Genomic DNA, 20,015 nt, shown 5'->3' with positions numbered 1-20,015 from the left:
AAACTAACATCATTGATGCATTCAGGTGCAGTCGGACAATAAAGTTGCGTTCAGGAGCGTCGGAATCGGAAGTATCAGTAATGTAAAATTCCAACGAAAATTTTGGGGGCACACGGGGTGGCCAATCAGATCACACTGTTAACACACTGATCAGACACACAACTGATGATCTAGAAAAGAGCTCATCTGGTGCATTAGAAACAGAGTTTCATGGTTTTCAGTTTATTTTGCCTGTTTGAATTTGCAGTTTACTGTAATTCCAATTGTTTCTAATACACGGCATGAACCTTGACCAATATTCATGGTCAAATTTATTAATTGTGATGCATGAAAGGGAAAAACCTACAAGTAGCGTAATTACAGCTCTTTCCAGTCCTTAAACTCTGTTGTGACAGATTTTACACCTGGAAGTAATTTCATTCCAGGTTGTAGTCTCCTCCAGTGTTGACCCTTTAGGCATGAAGCTAATTTAGATCTTCCATGTGATATTTTACTGTTGTATTTACATGTTGATTTAGGATTAGGCTGAATTAGGCTATGTACGTAAATCACGGTGGCGGCAGCATCATGATGTGAGACATGGTGGTGGCAGCATCTTGATGTGAAGCATGGCTTAGGCATCATCATGACTTTTTATAGACATTGTACATGTTTATTGTCTGTCTCCGCTGTTGACTACTCAATAAAAGTATATTTTAGAACTAAAACTTTTTTAAATTAAGGTGTAACAACCATGCTATAATAAACGGTATAGCTCCGCAACTTTGACTCTAACACGGAAACTCTTCATGTTTACAACTACTACAATCACTCACCTGCATGAATAAAAGATAACTGTCGTTTTCATAGCTTCTAATTTACATAAAGACAGACTTTTGTGTTATGTAACAAAAGACACTAAACAACAGATGGTGAGCAGGCATCAGTTTTCATTATTCATTTCACAGTTGACAGGTTCCCTCGGACGCATGCGAGGTCATTTTTAGATCTAACGTAAAATAGATGTGCTACTCAGTCACATGCTTACATCCTTACAGTTAAGAAGAGTCGCAGTCACACAGAAAACTAACACTTTTATCCAAACATATGAAGATTCTTCTGTTTGCATCACAGAGTTTAGTGCCGTTTCATTTAGATTTGCATAGCGGTGTGTAGAAACCCACCATTTAAAATACACTGTGCTCTAAAAACATGATATGCATTACTACTATCTACACATACTGAAATAAATATTAATATTAAATAAATATACCTGAGCAAGAGGTAAACTTACATGAAGGAATATGCATTGAGTTTGTTGCAATTACCTGCTGAAATATCCTAGTTCGAGGGAAAGAAATCATTTAAGGAAGAAAAGATAACAAGTCATATTAAACTGCATTGCTATTCCTATTTTCGTGCATCGGAAGTTTAGTTTCTTAACCGTTCATAAAAGAGAAAACGACTCAAAGGAGAAAATATTATCCTCAACAGTTAAACTACAAAACAAAGAGTCGATCGTCTTTCATCTAAACAACTCTCAGTGAGGCTTTACTATTGTAAGCACGTGTAGATACCTGACAATTAATAAGTCTATGTAAGATAAAGGGAGTCACAAGTTTGATATTTGGAAATCTGTGCAATATTATAAGTTTTCTCAGAGACACCAGCAAGTGAAAGTTGTTTAACCCTTATGTGGTGCTTGGTTCTCTGGGACCCATTTTCAATATTTATTAAAGGAAAATGATGCATATATTGCATGCACATATTACATATGTGGTGTTCAAGCTTTTTTGACCTGATGGTAATAAAAAAAACAGGAATTGTGGGTGAAAGCAAATGTAAACACTGTTTAAAAAAAAAAGAGAAAAAGATCTGCTGTGTGCCATTACTCAGTCTTCTTTCTACCTGGGCCTTCTGTTATTGAGTGTGTGTCTTTCCATAAATGTACCTCGTGTTTCATAGTTTGAACAGAACCTTCTCCACCATGTTATTGCCGTCACCCATTGATCAAATTCTAACATTGTACTTTAATTGATGTAAATGGTCAATTTTAGCACATATGCTGTCTATAGTCACGAAGAAAAGTTGACATACTCTTGCAAAGGTCATGTAAGTCATGACAGTCTTGAGTTTCCGACAACTCCTGTAACTTTGTCACAAAAACAGTCATGTGATTGAATACAGCATTTGAGTGGATCCACTCATCGGCCACAAAGACTACGGTAGGAATGTCTGAGGAGCTCAGCAAAGCTCTGAAAAAAGCAAATCATTGACGTGACCAAGACAGGAATGTCCCTTGAAACTATTTCAAAGCAGCTACTGTCCTAAAATTGACTGGACGAACAATTGAAGGGTTTAGAAGCAGAGTGGTCTAACCTACTTTCTGTAGTTTTTGAGACAAATGATTTAAAATTTTGTGTTTTCATGAATGGTCTAACATTCCACTGTGACGCTATACTTGGGTTGTGGGTTAGACTACTTTGTCACTAAAATCTAGACCATAAAATATTACAAAAATGACATAAAACTCAGTTTTGTTGTGGGTAAGACCACTCTGTTTCTAACCCCCTCAACTGTTTGTAACAATGAAGTGAATGATTCAGTCGTGTCACTGCCATGATCAGGTAGAAAACACTAACTATCACCTGCTGCTGAAAGATAATTGGTCACGATGGTCAAGAATCAAAGAATCACCAAAAAGCAGATATGCAATGAATTAGAAGCTGTTGGAACACTGGTGTGTCCACAGTAAAATGTGTTTTATGCTGTGAACTGAGAGGCTACTGTGTAAGAAAAAAGCCCTTAATCCAGAAGCAGCACATTAAGGTTCCACTAAAGGTCGCTGTTGATCACATAGATGAAGAAAAGGCTTTCTGGAGGAAAGTTCTTCAGTGAGAGGAAACAAAAATTGAGCTACTTGGTGACAATGACCAGAAATCAGTTTGGAGGAGAGTGAATGATGACTAACCCAACTGTCAAGCATGGTGGAGGCAGTATTATACTATACTATATTGTGGAACTGGTGCTTTACACAAAATAAATGGAATAATGAAGAGGGAGGATTACCTCCACATTGTTCAGGAAAACCTGGAACCATCAGCCAGATGGTGGGTCTTGGACACAGTTGAGTTTCAACAAGACAATGACCCCAAGCACACATCAAACATGGCAAAGAAATGACTAAATCTGGTTAGGATTATGGTTTTAGACTGGTCTATCTAAAGTCCTGACCTAAACCCCATCAAGGACCCATAGACTGTGATGAAAAAACAAGTTCTGTCAAGAAGAGTGGTCAAAGATAGAAACAGAAGCTTGTGGTTGGCTACCAGAAGAGCCTGGTTGAGGTGAAATGACAAAAGGACATTTAACTAACTATTAGCATTGCTGTATGTACAAGGGCGTCAGTTTGTTTTTAAAAGTGGGGGGGATGGAGACCACAGCACTTTGAGAAAATGTCGAAGAACGGCGGCAAATGCTACAAGCTGGGCTCGAACTCACAATCACCACACCAAAGGCAGAGGCACAACCTGCTGAGCTATCAGTACATGCAGGTGAAATGGTCTGTGTGCCGCTATAATACTAATTCTCCCGGGCCGAAATTTGCCCCTGCATGCCTCTGGTCGGAGCTTCCACTTGGCACGGGCGCAAATTTAGCATCTGCGCGTTTTTTTTTGACCTCACGAAGGTGTGCTGCATGTCTGTGCAACTCTCGGCCAGTGCGGATGGTGCGTTCAGGAGCGTCGGAATTTTCTATACTGCTGAAAATAAACTGGGTTTACAACGGTTTACATGTGAAGAATTTGAATGTGTTGGAGACAAAATGACCCCTGACAAAAAGTGGGGGGGACACGTCCCCACCGTCCCCCCCTAAACTGACGCCTATGTGTATGTATATTTTTGACCCAGCAGATTTGGTCATATATCCAGAAAGACTGTAATAAATCTATGGAAGAACCAAAATACATGATTGTTTTAGTGACAAGATACATGTTTCAATGATTAATTGGGAACTCAAGACTGTCAGGGTATACATGGCCTTTACAAGAGTAAAGAAACCTTTGTTTATGAGAGTATATTGCTTGTAATTGACATAAGTAATTTTATATAAATTCTCATGAGTGTAGTATTTTGAAAGCCTATTTAAGTATGGTGACTAGCACCCCCGACTTTGGCATGGAAAATCAATGGTTCAAATCCCAGTCAGGGTACAGTTGTCCAATGAGGACTCTTGGGCAAAGTCCTTAGAGCTGCCCCATCTACCGACCTTATATCTACTCTCAGATGTATGTCGCTTTGGATCAAACAGTCTGCAAAATGAAAATGTAAACTGTAAATTGTATGACCCGTAAACCTTGGTGGTTAGCACCAAAAACAACACAGAAAGGTTCAAAGTAAAAGCTGCTAACTGACATAAAAAAAAAAAATTTTAAAAAAAAATCAAAGTTAAGGAAGAGAATGACAGGTTAACAAAAAATAGAAAATATACAACTTGATCTGAATGTTTTCCTCAGGCTGACATGTTTCAACAAGCACCTTCATCAGAGCATCATCATTTAGAGTTATAGTCTTACTTTGACTTCATCTAACTTCCTGGCAGCAATACTGTCTGTATTGTTTTTACTGTTCTAAGTTGTTCCTTCTCGGCGTTCTCACATGTAGAACACACAAGACCATCAGGGCGCCTCACAATCAAAAACTATTAGAAAACTCCTGGGTTTTGTCGTGCTAGTTTGACATGAGAGAACTTCTGCATGCAGTCAAGAGTTTAGCGCAGCAGGACATGCACGATGCTTCTTTAAATCAGTTTCTGTTCTTAAATAGATCCATTATTTAATCGATCAATTCAAAAAGGCCCATCGTCTGTTTTTGGTGTTTCAGGCCTTGTGGCAGTGTCTGGACTCTTCACTCTGGCTTTTGGTGAAGAAGTCGGAGGCAGCGACAGTCTTCGTTTTACCGACAGCAGCCGGAGGATTTCGCTTACTTGTGACTCGAGCAGCGACAGTCGACTGCTCAGTATCTGAATGTCTCCTTTCAGCTCCAGCTTGGCTTCATGCAGCGTCGTTTGAAGCAGCGCTTGTTCAGAAACCGGCTGCACGAAGGAGTGTTTGAGGGACACCTCGCTGTAAACCCCCAGACTGTGCTCGAACAGATTCCTCTCCAATGGGCTCTTCTCCATCGGGCTTCGCTCAAAGGAGCTTCTTGAATCTCCCGCCCGGTCGATGCGGAGGTCGCTCTTGGTGATGCCGCTGTCACAGGAGTCAGTCTTGTGCATGGCGCTGGTTTCCTCTCCTGCCCCGTTGCCCGCCCTCATTGCCTCCCAAGTCTCCACCTTCCTCCATCTCCTGGATCTTGTTGGTGGCTGCAAACAGTTCTGAGGACTGGGATCCCTTCGGCCAGCCTTCTGCTTTCGGTGTCGGCTTTTCTTGCACCACAGCAGGACGTGGAGGCTCAGCAGACGTGGCGCTCCTGAACTTTGCCCAACCTCTGCCAACTCTGGGAACACCACCTGCAGCTCCGTCTGAACCTCCACCGCTGCTCTTTGCAGGACTGTTGGCCTTCTGGTGAGGCTGACTCTCTACAGAAGGCCTCGATATCGACTCCACTGCTTCTTGTATGCTGCTTTGCTCTGACTTCTCAGCTGGTGGAGTCGTGTTGCTTCCTCCACCTCCACCTCCACCTCCTCCGTTACTGTACTGCTGCTGAGAAGCTGCAGGCTGAGTGTAAGAGTTTGATTCGGGGTGATGGTGGTGCTGTGGTTCCACCTGCACACAGTTGTGATCGAAGTAAGCTTGAGACTCCCCCGGTGTCTGGGCTTCTCTCTGCTGCCTGAACTTCTGGAACAGCTTGCGAACAGGATGGTCGTCAGGAATGGAGAGCGTCACCTCGCTCCTCTGGCGCTCCTGCTCCCGCTTCACATCGGCGATCTTTCTGAAGATTACCTGCAAGAAGGAAAGTCTGAGCATGAGGATGGTGATGTGGGAGATTCACACAAAAGTCACATCTGAACTACAGCAGCTGTACTTCACTTATTGCACACACTGCAGAGCTCTACTTGCATGAAACAGAATGCACACATATGGTATAATATGGCTTTAAGGTGTGGATAACCTTCCAGAGTTGCTATGCGTCTTAAAATATTTACGACTTGAAAGCAGCAGTGCACGAGGGAAACCGTTAATGGAGCAATAATTCGCCAATGGAGCGATATCCAGGCTCTGAGACGCACTGAAATCCCACTGAAGACAAAGCAACTAATGCTGACCAACCTCCTTGTTGCTCTAAATGAATTAAAGTTTATTTAAGGTTAGCTTAATTGAAAAAAAAAAAAACCTGCTTTTCTTTAAAAAATAAGGACATTTCTAAGTGGCCCCAAACTTTTGAACAGTCGTGTAGATTTGACTGGATGGTGTGACGATCTCACAACACATATTTAAGTTTCTTAGTTTAATCTTAACCCATAAGAACCCACGGTGACACCAGTGTAACAAGCACTTTGAGTGCCCCCGTCTCTTCCTTGCAAAGCTTTATGTCTGACCTTAACTCATTAAGTCCTTTAAGGAAAAATTGGTCTGGTTTCTTATGGGTTAATCCAAACTTGGCAGAGCTTCAGGCCAAACAGTTTGTCCCCAAAAAGCTCCAGGGGCCTTTTTATTTCCTGCACATGCAAGCAGAGATTAATACGTCACAGTAAAAGAGGGCTGGGAGTAAATTCTAAAGCTATGCAGGCATGAACAGCCTCTAAAGTCACTGATATTAATAATGGATGGTTTTATTTTCAGTGAATGCGTTTTAAGTAAGTGCCATGAATCTTTCAGCGTTCGGCCACAATTTGCCTTGAAATTGTTTAGATTCAGAGCTGCTTCTCTGGGGTGGTGTGAAAAAATCAGTACATATGATTACATAAGGCTTCTGGATGAGAGATTAAAATAACAGTATATGATTATCTTTATCATCTAAAATATTATAAAACATTATAAACCAGTTAGATTGTGTATGGACCTGTATGTTTGAGGTCATACTACATCATGAGTCTCATTAACTGCCTCAAAAGTTCATATTTCAATTCAAGCGTCTCTCAGATCTGCTGCCTCAGACGTATTCCTAATGAGCCAGTCCTGAACAAAGAACACAGCATGTACTGGAATGACTTTTGAAGGGAGACTCCATTAAGAATTAATGTAATGTTGATCTCAAAGGATAATATTGTGGCAATATAGAAGCAGCTTACTGTCAATGTTTTAATGGGATGAATATGTATGGCCCAGAGAAGCTCCATGAAATATTAATTAGAGCTTTAGTTTGAGCTGGAGAATAGTTTTGATGACTTTTTCTGATTCTCTGTAACGGCCTCTTTCTTAACTTTGTTCTAAATTCTGACTATCATTGGTGGAAACATACAGGAAGTGTCCACGTGTTGATCATTTAAGGCAGTCAGTCAGCATGGATCAGTGATGGAATTCATTCCTACTCTCTATATATCAACACAGATTTCAGCATTGTGCACGTTTCAAAAATGTTTAAAAACTATGATATTTACCCCCAAAATAACTGAAAGAAATCTCATAAAATACATTCACTTCCAATAATAAAAATATAGTTTCTAGCTATAATTTTACATGAGATCAAATATATTTTTGGCTTTTTAATGTTTAACCAAGGATATTTAAGATAGATAGAATTATTTAATTATATTTAATTTTTCTGTTTATTGTCAATATTGGTTTCTAATTATATATACACTATAAAACATTATACTCTGAAATTGTCTGGGTGACACTAAACCTTTGCACAGTAGTGTGTGTGTATACATATATTTAATCTTATATTATCTATGTACAAAATCTACATACCCATTTTTAGAATTAAAAAATGTATATTTATATTAATACTAAACCTTTTATGTAAAATCTATTTTCTTTAAAAATAGAACTTCACCGTTACAGCTTTAATGTTGTTTTACATTAGACATCTGACTTCACAGTCTTTTGTAATTTCATTGATATTCTGTATATTTTAAAAATACAATACATTAGCTTTAGTGATTTTCTTCTTTTTTCCCCACAGTTTGTGATCAATGATAACCAGACAGTGCTTTGTTTTTTTTCTGTTCTCTCCCATACAGTCGGACCTTTTCCTGTAAATGCTGATGGCCTGAAGAACATCGATTCTCATCATCGTAACCTTTAACTACATGTAAGTCAACCCTCTCTGTCCACTCACTGAGGCTCTTTTCTTTTCTCCACCATGAGATGCTGCTGCACATCATATATATATATATATATATATATATATATATATACACACACGTGGACAAAATTGTTGGTACCCCTCAGTTAAAGAAGGAAAAACCCACAATTCTCACTGACATCACTTGAAACTCACAAAAGTAACAATAAATAAAAATTTATTGAAAATTAAATAATCAAAATCAGCCATCACTTTTGAATTGTTGATTAACATAATTATTTAAAAAAACAAACTAATGAAATAGGGCTGGACAAAAATGATGGTACCCATAACTTAATATTTTGTTGCACAACCTTTTGAGGCAATCACTGCAATGAAACGATTTCTGTATTTGTCAATGAGCGTTCTGCAGCTGTCAACAGGTATTTTGGCCCACTCCTCATGAGCAAACAGCTCCAATTGTCTCAGGTTTGATGGGTGTCTTCTCCAAATGGCATGTTTCAGCTCCTTCCACATATGTTCAATGGGATTCAGATCTGGGCTCATAGAAGGCCACTTTAGAATAGTCCAACGCTTTTCTCTCAGCCATTCTTGGGTGTTTTTGGCTGTGTGTTTTGGATCGTTGTCCTGTTGGAAGACCCATGACCTGCGACTGAGACCAAGCTTTCTGACACTAGGCAGCACATTTCTCTCCAGAATGCCTTGATAGTCTTCAGATTTCATCGTACCTTGCACACTTTCAAGACACCCTGTGCCAGATGCAGCAAAGCAGCCCCAAAACATTACTGAGCCTCCTCCATGTTTCACCGTAGGGACAGTGTTCTTTTCTTCGTATGCTTGGTTTTTGAGTCTATGAACATAGAGTTGATGTGCCTTACCAAAAAGCTCCAGTTTGGTCTCATCTGTCCAAAGGACATTCTCCCAGAAGCTTTGTGGCTTGTCAACATGCATTTTTGCAAATTCCAGTCTGGCTTTTTTATGAGTTTTTTTCAGCAGTGGTGTCCTCCTTGGTCGTCTCCCATGAAGTCCACTTTGGCTCAAACAACCACGAATGGTGCGATCTGACACTGATGTACCTTGGCCTTGGAGTTCACCTTTAATTTCTTTGGAGGTTGCTCTTTGGATACAATTCCAACGATCCGTCTCTTCAATTTGTCATCAATTTTCCTCTTGCGGCCACGTCCAGGGAGGTTGGCTACTGTCCCGTGGGTCTTGAACTTCTGAATAATATGAGCCACTGTTGTCACAGGAACTTCAAGCTGTTTAGAGATGGTCTTATAGCCTTTACCTTTAAGATGTTTGTCTATCATTTTTTTTCGGATGTCCTGGGACAATTCTCTCCTTCGCTTTCTGTTGTCCATGTTCAGTGTGGTACACACCTTTTCACCAAACAGCAGGGTGACTACTTGTCTCCTTTTAAATAGGCAGACTGACTGATTATGAGTTTGGAAACACCTGTGATGTCAATTAAATGACACACCTGAGTTAATCATGTCACTCTGGTCAAATAGTTTTCAATCTTTTATAGAGGTACCATCATTTTTGTCCAGGCCTGTTTCATTAGTTTGTTTTTTTAAATAATTATGTTAATCAACAATTCAAAAGTAATGGCTGTTTTTGATTATTTAATTTTCAATAAATTTTTATTTATTGTTACTTTTGTGAGTTTCAAGTGATTTCAGTGAGAATTGTGGGTTTTTCCTTCTTTAACTGAGGGGTACCAACAATTTTGTCCACGTGTGTATATATATATATATATATATATATATATATATATATATCTCCTCTCTGCCCTCGTCTTCACCTCTAATATAAATCGCTGTCGCTGCCCTTCTTATCTTTATAACAGTCACCTTATCAGCACATTGTAAAGCCAATGAGCTCTTCTATAATTAATGCTTTGAATGCTGGCTCTCTGCATCCCATTCTTATCACTGTCAGCCTTATAAGTATCATGAACCCTCTGTATGTAATCTTGTTTGTTTTGCACATATATGCTGCATGTATGTTCAGACCGATGCATGCTGGCCTCGAGGGTTTCTTCTTCTGAGCTGCTTCTCAAAAATGAGTCTTAGTGTTTACTTCTGGGGCTCTCGACTCAATTTCAATAGTTTAATTTCATTCCAGTCGGTGCTATATAGATAAAATGTAATTGGACTGAATTAAACTATCACATATGATTACACTTTATAGCACCAAATAGGAATATTTTAAATAACAGAATGTTTTTGTATGAGATTGTGTGTGTTGAACCAAATTTGGCTTCACAGCACAAGTTTGTAAAATATTTAAATGTCATATATGTGTGAGTTAATTATTGATTTCATTGGTTTAGATGACATTCAACACCAACTACAGAGATTTGATTGGCTAAATGGCAGCTTCAAAGTGGTTACAATGTAAAGTGTTTAAACAGTTTGGACTTAGCTTTGGTTAGAAATAAACAACACAAGTTTACACAAGTTGCTGAATTAGAAATACCTCCATTTGTCTTCTACTGGATTCCAACCATTTTTACTACTTTGTTTTCATCCAAAACGTAGACCCTTTTATAAGAACAGCAGCAGAAAGTAGCTAAAGTGTGTCTACTCATACATTGTATTTAGAAATACAACTGAGGTTTGGTTAGGTTGTGATAAACTTATGGATTAAGTATTTCATTTATCAAGTAGGTTTCAATTACCTGTCTGTATTTTCTGAACTCCACCCCATTTTGCAGCTTCCTGAACTAAAATATTCAAATACATCTTTAAATAATAATTTCTTAATTTCACTTGTTTTAAGTTCAAACCAGACGATGTGTTTTACATCACCAAGTGGAAATAAAGATTTAGGTTTTTTTTACCCGTTTCCGTAGGTTACAGGTGAGGATGAGGTTGCGGGAGAACGAGTTGGCGAATGCTGTGTAAAACTCCAGAACCCTCATCAGAGCTTCTCTCCTGATGACGTGCAGATCGCAGTAAGTCAGAGCTCGGACATTGGCGCAGGCTCGAGCCAGCGTGGTTTCTTTCCAGAACACGTCTCCAAACACGTCACCTTTACCTAGATGTCAACATTTTGTGTAGAAACAGATTTTAAACAAGGGTGTCAGATTCTTTGACATAAGCGTCTAATGTGTCCGGTAGAAGTCACATTTGAGGGGTTTAGAAGCAGAGTGGTCTAACCCACAAGAAATTAAAGTTACGTATAATTTCTGGACTATTTTATAGTCTAGATTGTCGTGGCAAAGTGGTCTAAACCACAACCTAAATATAGTATTACAGTGGTGCTTCCAATGTCAGACCATTCTTGAAAACACACATACTTGAACCCATTTCTCTCCAAAACTGTAGACAATGACCAATCTGCTGCCAAACCCCTCACTTGTTTACACAGATGATGTTGGGATCTGTAGCTGCTTTGAAATGGTTCCAAGTGACTTTTATGACTTGGCCAAGTCAATGAGTTGCTTTTTCAGATCTTTGCTGAGCTCCTCAGACTTTGTGTAGTCTTTGTGGCCAATGAGTGGATTATTGGAATTAGCTCAGAGGAGTCAGCAGCTGTAATCAATGACACGACTGTTTTTGTGACAAAGATGCATGTGTTTTAAAGATTTCATCATAGCTAATTCAGAATTGCAGGAGTTGTTGGAAACTCAAGACTTTGAACCCATCCATCAGGTGACTTAGGGTGAAGACAGGGGACAGTCTATCACAGGGCTACATATACAGATGAACAATCACACTCACATTCACACCTACAGGCAATTTAGAGTCACCAATTAACCTCAGCATGTTGTTGGACTGTGGGAGGAAGCCGGGGAACCCAGAGAAAACTCACACATGAACAGGGAGAACATGCAAACTCCATGCAGAAAGACGCAAACCGGGGGATCTTCTACCTGCAAGGTGACAATGCTGACTACCAAGCCACTGTGCCTGACCAGCCCAACTTTGAACCCGTTTTTCTCAAAAACTACAGAAAGTGAGTTCAACCACTTTGTTTCTAAACCCTTCATTTGGTCTAAAACATTTGGTAAACTCTGTGAACTAGAAGTGAATACTTGTTATCACTTTATCAGTAGAAAGTGTGTTAAGGACAATATTAATGGCTTGACTAGAAAGTCTTTGCACTGAAACAACCTTTACTCCAGTTTCATCACTGCCGAAAGACTCTGATAAAACCTGGCAGGTACATTTTCATAATACTGCTCTACGTTACCTAGTATGGCGATGACCTCATCATCCTGGATGACCTCGAGTGAACCCGAGACGACGAAGCAGAGCGTGTCGACACTCTCTCCGATGTGAAAGATGAGGTCTCCGGGAGCACAGTGGGTGGTCTGAAACTCCACAGCCAGGGAGCGCAGGCAGCCATCACTGGCCAGACGAAACGCCGGGTGGTCATTGAACACCTGCCTGTTGAGGTGGACGCAGATGTCGGCTCGCATGTCTTTAGGACAAATGGAGAGAACCTGAGAGGGAAGGAGAGATTTCATAGGAAAGGCTTACCGTATCAGTGAAAGAGGTTAGGATCTTAATACAGACAACACTATATAAAAATATACTTGCAGAGATGCAAAACTTGCTGTGAGACGAGCAACCTGTCACCATAATCACTTTGTACAGGCAAAACTGCATGATCTTTAAATTCCAGATTAGAGGCCATGAATACAATGATCTGAATCTCAGACATTGGAACAAACAGAGTCTCTGATTACATCTGTTTTACTTCACAACACACATTTGCATTGCAGCAAACGAACAACTGAGATAAATACGAGCCAAAGGTAGCGTTACACCGAAGTGGTTTCAGGTAAATATATTTACAGGAACAGGTTGACTTGCTTCCTTTCATGTCGACATGTCAGCTATCAGATTAGAGCCAGCAGTTAGTTAGCTTAGCTTAGCATAGACACTGGAAACAGACACAAATAGCTGGTCAGACTGATACAGAACCTATAGAGGAACCTAGAAATACAACATTATAGGTAATCATCCTGAAAAATCTTGCTTATAAAGTACTAGCTACAAAATATAAAATATTGAAGTAGCAGGAAGGACAAGAAGGACAAAAAGTTAGAATGTAGCACAATCCAAGGTGGCGTTCAACTGGAGAATGTAAACAAAGTTGTTTTATAGCTCCGCTCTCCAACTAGTTACACATAACTAGTTCTGACGTAACGACAAAACACCGTAGGTCAAGGATGTTGTAAACCAAGGACCCCCTGTCAGGACATTTCCAAGTGACGATAAACTTCTAAACAGTAGTGTACATATAGTTTATATGCCATTTTTATACTTTTTGCACAGATTAAACAAAAAATGTAAAAGGTTTTATTAGATTTTATTACCTTTAGACAGTCAGTTTTCCCTCGTTTTAAGTGGCTTTCTATTTACCATGCAGACAGAGCATGACATCGATCTTCTCATCAAGTTCTCGGCACAAAAGCGAGTAAGCCTACGTCTCAAAATGTCAGCTATTGTTTAGGCGATTTAAAAAGCCTTGAAATCCCAGCAACTGATGATGTAATTATAGACGTACTCATCGGTTCAAGCTTTACTATCAGTTTGTGGTCACCTTGCTCTGCAGTAAATTATGACCCAGCAACAATCCCGTGATTACAGTCTCACCTTCCAGAGCAGGTGTACAAGGTTTCAGTGAACCTGACTTCATTTTGACCTTTGAAGCTGATTATTGTTGGCATCAGCCGAACGGTTTGTCAGCGACACCTTCACGTTATTTATGATTCTGTTAAAAATAAGCGTTCTTCCTTTTTGTCAACTTGGTCAGATTAACTTTGGACTTGAAACACAGGTGTACACTATACTCAGAATGCTGCAATAACTATAATAACATACAATCTTACCCAATAAAAGGTCATATAGAGGTCTGTGCGACAGTTTTGATTCTTATTATTGTGCACTTTTAACAGGCAGGCGTCCGGTGTCTTCAACTACCAATTTTGATGCTTAAACCTCTTTCTGCATAAATCATTAACACTTTAAGGTTTTCTCTCACAACCGGGACTTTAAATAAACTGTCAGTAACATGCTACCACTAAAGATACCCTATCAGTGTCGATGCCCTTCGACATGGCCCAGGTGGAGACGATGAAGTCCATGACCCTCTCGCTCAGACCTTTGGGGACCTGATAAAGCTTGAGGAAGTCGCGCACATTGTTGAGCATCTCGTGGTAGCGGTTGGTGTTGGTGTACATCTGCTGGAAGATGGTGGTGACGTTTCCAAAGATGGTTGCGTATAGAAGCGCTGAAACAGAGAGATGAAAGCAAAGTCAGGTAAAAAGTGGTTAAAAACAGACAGCTGTACTGTAATGGAGAACGAATGTACCCAACAACATGATTAGGAGGAACATATTTTACTTTTTTTAAAGGTTTTGATTTTTTAGAAGGTTTGAAATGGTTTTAGGTGAAAATTATGCTAATGGAATTTGTATTGTTATCCCGCCAATGAACAGAGATATTTGACAATCGATGTATGTTTGTCCGTCTGTCTGTCTGTCTGTCTGTTAGCAACATTACTCAAAAAGGGACAAACGGATTTGGATGAAACTTTTAGGGAAGGTCAGAAATGACACAAGGACCAAGTGATCAGATTTTAGCAGTGATGCGGTTTATAGTCTGGATCCACGGATTTGTTAAAGGTTTCTGTTTCATTGTGAGATAGCAGCACGGTGTCACTGTAACCATGACAACAAGTTGATTACAATCCTACTGCAAGTCCACCGCTGTGAACTTATCACTTGGAACAGGGTAAATCTGGACTCAGACCACATGACCATCTTTCATTGCTCCACAGTCCAATTTTTATGCTAACTAGCAACCTTTTCTTTCTGATTAGCCTCACTGATGAGTAGCTTTCTTAGAGCTACAGCCGTTTAGTCCAAATTCCTTGAGTTCCCTTCACATTGTGCATGTAGAAATGTTGTTACGTTCACTATTGAACAGCCATGAGTTCTGATGTTGATTTCCTACGATAATCTAAGAGTTTGTTCCAACCACATTTGTTTCTCAAAGATGATGGTTCTCCACTGTCCTTCAGGTTTTAATAGTGCGTTGGACAGTTCCTAACCTGATTTTAGTAGTTTCAGAAATCTCCTTAGTCGTTTTCTTTGCTTGATGCAGGTCAATAATTTGACCCTTCTGAAACAGATTAACATCTTTTCCATGAGCACAGGATGGTTGTTTAATAAATGAGAAGCTCCTCATTGCATCAGCTAGAGTTGAATAAGTTGTTTCATCACTGCAGTTATTGTCCAATGGAAGGCTTTTATCTATTTGCTCAGTTAAATCCAAGGGGCAATTCTTTTTTTTGCACAGGCAGTGTGTCATTTCTGTAATATTTTATGATCTAGACTTTAGTGACAAAGTGATCTAACCCACAACCCAAATATAGTGTTACAGTGGAATGTTAGACCATTCTTAAAAAAACACAAATCTTTGAATCCATTTTTCTCAAAAACTACGGAAAGTGCGTTAGACCACTTTGCTTCCAAACCCTTCATTTATATGTAGATGATATGATACGATACGATAAATGATGAGTCCCACTCTGCAGAAGCTGGACAGAAGAAAAATATTCCAGCATGATGACGATTAAAACACCCAGCCAAAATAACACAAGAGTTTCTAAGTAAGAAAAACTAAAAACTACAACTTGTGAGTTGCCTGACTGGAATCCAGCAGAACACTTCTGTGGTGTTTCACAGATGAAGGCAGAGCAACAAAAGCCCTCGAGCAAAGAGCAGCTGAAAAACAATTGTCTCTGAAGAATGGCACAACATTGGAATCCTCCACGCTGAGGACGATTGGCTCTGTCACCAAAAACAGAGGTGGACATGCAAGATTTGAAAACAATAAAAGGTCTGAATCTCACATTACAAATAAGATTCATATCTTGTAAAAAAAAATAAAAAATTGCAGAAATTAAATGTTAAGTTACTTGTGTATAGTATATATCTGGAATCTGTTCTTTTGAAATATTTGACAGTAGATTTCTACAATTCTTTACGGTATTTAAATCAGTAAAAACAATATGAGGTTAAAATCTCACTTTTTTGAAACATTTTTTCACAAATATTCCGTTTTGTTAAATTGAAGATATCTTGTAAAAAAAAAAAAATCACAGAAATTAAATGTTACCCTTAAAAAAAATCTAAACCTGTGCCGTATGTATCAGTAATTTGTTCTTTTGAAATATTTGACCGTAGAATTATACATTTTTTGTGGTATTTAAATCAGCAAATAAACAATAAATGGTTTGAATCTCACTTTTTTAAAAAGTTGTTTTACAAATATTCCCATTTTGTTAAATTAAAAACAATATCTTTTAAAAAGTCACAGAAATTAAATATTAAATTACACAACATTACCCTTAAAAACAATTAAAACCTGTGTGGAATATATCAGTTTTTACAGTATTTAAATCCACAGAAAAATAATAAAGGGTTTGACTCACTTTTTTTCAAACAGTTATTTATTTTAAATATCATTTGAATGAAAAATATGCATTTTTAATATAGTAAATCTTAGCTGGTTATTTTACACAAATACCTGCTTAACGTAATTATGTGAATTATCTGACAGTTAAATAAATGTATGCACTAATGCTGTGTATTCTACAGCGTGTTCTCACAGTCATTACACACTGAGAGGTCTTTATAATATAATTCATAATGCACACTTCCTCAGCGCTGTGCCGCACTGACCTCAAAGAGTCAGTCAGTATCTCTTAGTGTGAAGTTTTACCCACTCAAGGGGAAAAGCATCGTCTCCAGTCGTCACAGCAGGATCCCAGAGGTTAGGATACATATCTAACGTGATGTCTCATTGTCAATTTACTACACTGGACCCTGCAGGCAAACGCTCCCTTTCCTCTCCTTCCCCTCTCATAATTACTGTATCCGTGGAAGGAGATGTATCGGCCGGGACCGAGTGTGACGCCTCTTTGTGACGGACTGATCTCCCTGATCGAGGCACCATCAGACTAATGGGTGTTTACTTTGGGGAAGTACGAACCTTGAAGCGCGACTGTCAGTTTCTGTGTCCTCAGTGGTTTAATTGCACCACTTTACATGCTGTTTTAGAGGAACGGGCCAGAGGTCGGCGCACAGAGCCGAGTTCAGCCGGAGTTACTCCCTCTATCTGCACCGAGCGATGAAAATAACACTGCAGGCTGGAGTAAAAATAGATCTTTCTATTTTGGTGAAACAGTGCGATTTAAACGAGGATCACGTGACTTATCGTTCCACACACCACTGATGTAACTTCACAAAAACAAACTATAAAAAAAAAAAAAACTGGGATTTTTTTTCAGAGAGAGTGGATGAAAATGTTTTTATGAATTGAACTTTAGAGCTCATTTTATTGGTTAAAGTTGCTCTATATTAGCTAAAATTGATCATATTTGTTAATGTTGCTCGATATTAGTGACAGTTGCTCTAAAATTCAAATCAAAGTTGTTTTATATTCATAAATTCCTCCATTTCAGTTACAGTTGCTCTAAATAAGTTAAAATTGCTCTATACCGGCACTAAAAAGACATTATTTTTAAGCTCTCTTGAATCCTAGTCATGGCTGTACTGTAGTTTATATTGAGCCAACAATGACCAAAAATGTTACAGGAGTAAAAAGACAGAAACTGATTAAAGTTTCTCCTGTCCTGCTTTGATGGTATCTCACGTGTCTTTAATGTGTGCTGTAAGTCTGTTTTAATCTATCACACATACTGACTGAAATCCATCCATCCATCCATTCTCTATACACCGCTTTATCCTCACTAGGGTCGCTGGAGTCTATCCCAGCTGACTTGGGCGAAGGCAGGGGACATCCTGGACAGGTCGCCAGTCTGTCGCAGGGCTACATATACAGACAAACAATCACACTCACATTCACACCTACGGGCAATTTAGAGTGATCAATTAACCTCAGCATATTTTTGGACTGTGGGAGGAAGCCGGAGTACCCGGAGAAAACCCACGCATGCACAGGGAGAACATGCAAACTCCATGCAGAAAGATCCCAGGACCACCCCGGGATTTGAACCAGGGATCTTCTTGTTGCAAAAGTGCTAACCATTACCCCACTGTGCCCCCTGACTGAAATCGTAAAATTAAATTGTAATGACTAAACATATGCAAAAAGAAAAACCAAAAGGCAAATTGATCATCTCTAATGTCAGACAAACTGTTTGTTCCTAAATGCTAATGCTAAGCTACGCTAACCCACTGCTGCCTGGCCGTGGTTCCAGATATGAGGATATTAGCAGTATAACTTTAGGAAAAGGAAAGAAGCAGTTTTCCCAACAGGACAAATACTTCCTTTAAGTCTTCATTATCAGAATACTGTGTATATATAGACATTAATTCTGAAAGCATTAAAAAACTATTTCTCTACAAATTTGACATATAGAGTTTATCGTTATAATTACTGTTATTACTTTCATTTTGCAGTTGATAGAAGCATCCTTGCTCCTCATTAAATTACAGCTAGTTCTATAAATGACTATTGAAGCAGTGTGTAGTGTTACACAACCAAACTACACATGCTGAGATCTGCAGACATTTCTGAGTTACACAAGACTTTATACTTTCATCTTGAGCTAATTCACGCATTAATAACTGTAACTCAAAGCCACAGAACATGCAGAATTCAACTGTTTTCACTGCATGTGCTGAAGATTTAAATCTACCAGTTTATGAGATGAAAGCAGAAGTGTATCCCGAGTGTTTTGTATTCAGCGCAAGCCAGAACATTTATTTCTCAGTTTGAGCAGATTATTAAAAGCAGAGAAGAGCAGTAAATCATTTGAGTGTGACTGAATTAACCCGTAGACGATGCTTCTGTGATGTGATGTCCAACCTTCAGACAGACACTCACACAGCAGGCTGTGATGGGCGCCCAACATGTCACTTTTTATTATCCACTGAGCACAGTCCTGAATCCTCCACCAAGTGTTGAGGCTGCAGCTAAATTTGAATTACACGACCGGTTGGAAGACCAGGAAATGTTGTCTGTGGATTACTTTAACCCTGCTCACGATAGAGATTCATTTGTCTTAATAAATGCCAAATTCTATCATTAACAAAACAGGGTTTTAAGGGTTTGGAAGCAGAGTGGTCTAACCCACTTTCTGTAATTTTTAAGTAAAATGGGTTCAAAGTTTTGTGTTTTCAAGAATGGTCCAACATTGGAAGAGCCACTGTAAAGCTATATTTGGTTTGTGCGTTAGACCACTTTACCACTAAAATCTAGACCATAAAATATTACAGAAATTATAATAAACTCAGATTTTGGTGGGTTAGACCACTCTGCTCTTAACTCCCTTAAATGGTGGTTCGCTGTGTTTGAGCCCAATCAGAATTAGTTTTATTTAGGTTCCACTCATACATGCACAGATCCTTTTACATCGAGACTGTAAAGATGGGAGGTTCTTGATTTAAATTAATGTGAGTTTGTCAGATATAAACTCGAGACCTGACCTGAACTGGTGAGTTTCAAGAAGAGGAACAAAAACCAAAGATGCTTGCATCGACTGCAGTTTAAAAATAAAAAATAATGATGACCATTATGTCAAATTTATAGTGGAACTGTGTTTTTAAACTTTCAGAATAAATGCCTACATAAATTAAATGTTTGTTTTGTATTAAACAGATCACACTTTTCTTCAAATGTTACTTGCTCATTTCCACAAACATCAACAGTGTCTTAAAGTCGCATCTTCTTCAAAATAAAAGCTCCATAGACCTAAAAAATAAAAATCTTCATGCCATTAACTGCATCAAAATGAATTCAAGTGTGAGTTAATCACAAGACATGAACCAGAAATAAAATTATGTAGCTAAATGC

General features: G+C 38.9%; 1 protein-coding gene across 1 annotated transcript in view; it reads right to left on the bottom strand.

Annotated features, from left to right (window-relative positions):
- Positions 1 to 921: 921 nt before the first annotated feature.
- Positions 922 to 20,015, bottom strand: part of LOC110958960 (potassium voltage-gated channel subfamily H member 5-like) — a 32,292-nt gene continuing 13,198 nt past the window's right edge. The window contains 5 exon segments of the mRNA XM_022205699.2: positions 922 to 5,273; positions 5,275 to 5,921; positions 11,015 to 11,211; positions 12,370 to 12,622; positions 14,219 to 14,418. Of these exon segments, the coding sequence (XP_022061391.2) occupies positions 4,826 to 5,273; positions 5,275 to 5,921; positions 11,015 to 11,211; positions 12,370 to 12,622; positions 14,219 to 14,418 (1,745 nt within the window). The 3' untranslated portion in view covers positions 922 to 4,825.

This window comes from Acanthochromis polyacanthus, chromosome 16 (assembly GCF_021347895.1).
Source record: "Acanthochromis polyacanthus isolate Apoly-LR-REF ecotype Palm Island chromosome 16, KAUST_Apoly_ChrSc, whole genome shotgun sequence".
Taxonomy (NCBI): domain Eukaryota; kingdom Metazoa; phylum Chordata; class Actinopteri; family Pomacentridae; genus Acanthochromis; species Acanthochromis polyacanthus.
Note: the sequence above shows the minus strand (reverse complement) of the source record. Positions and strands in the feature narration are given on the sequence as shown.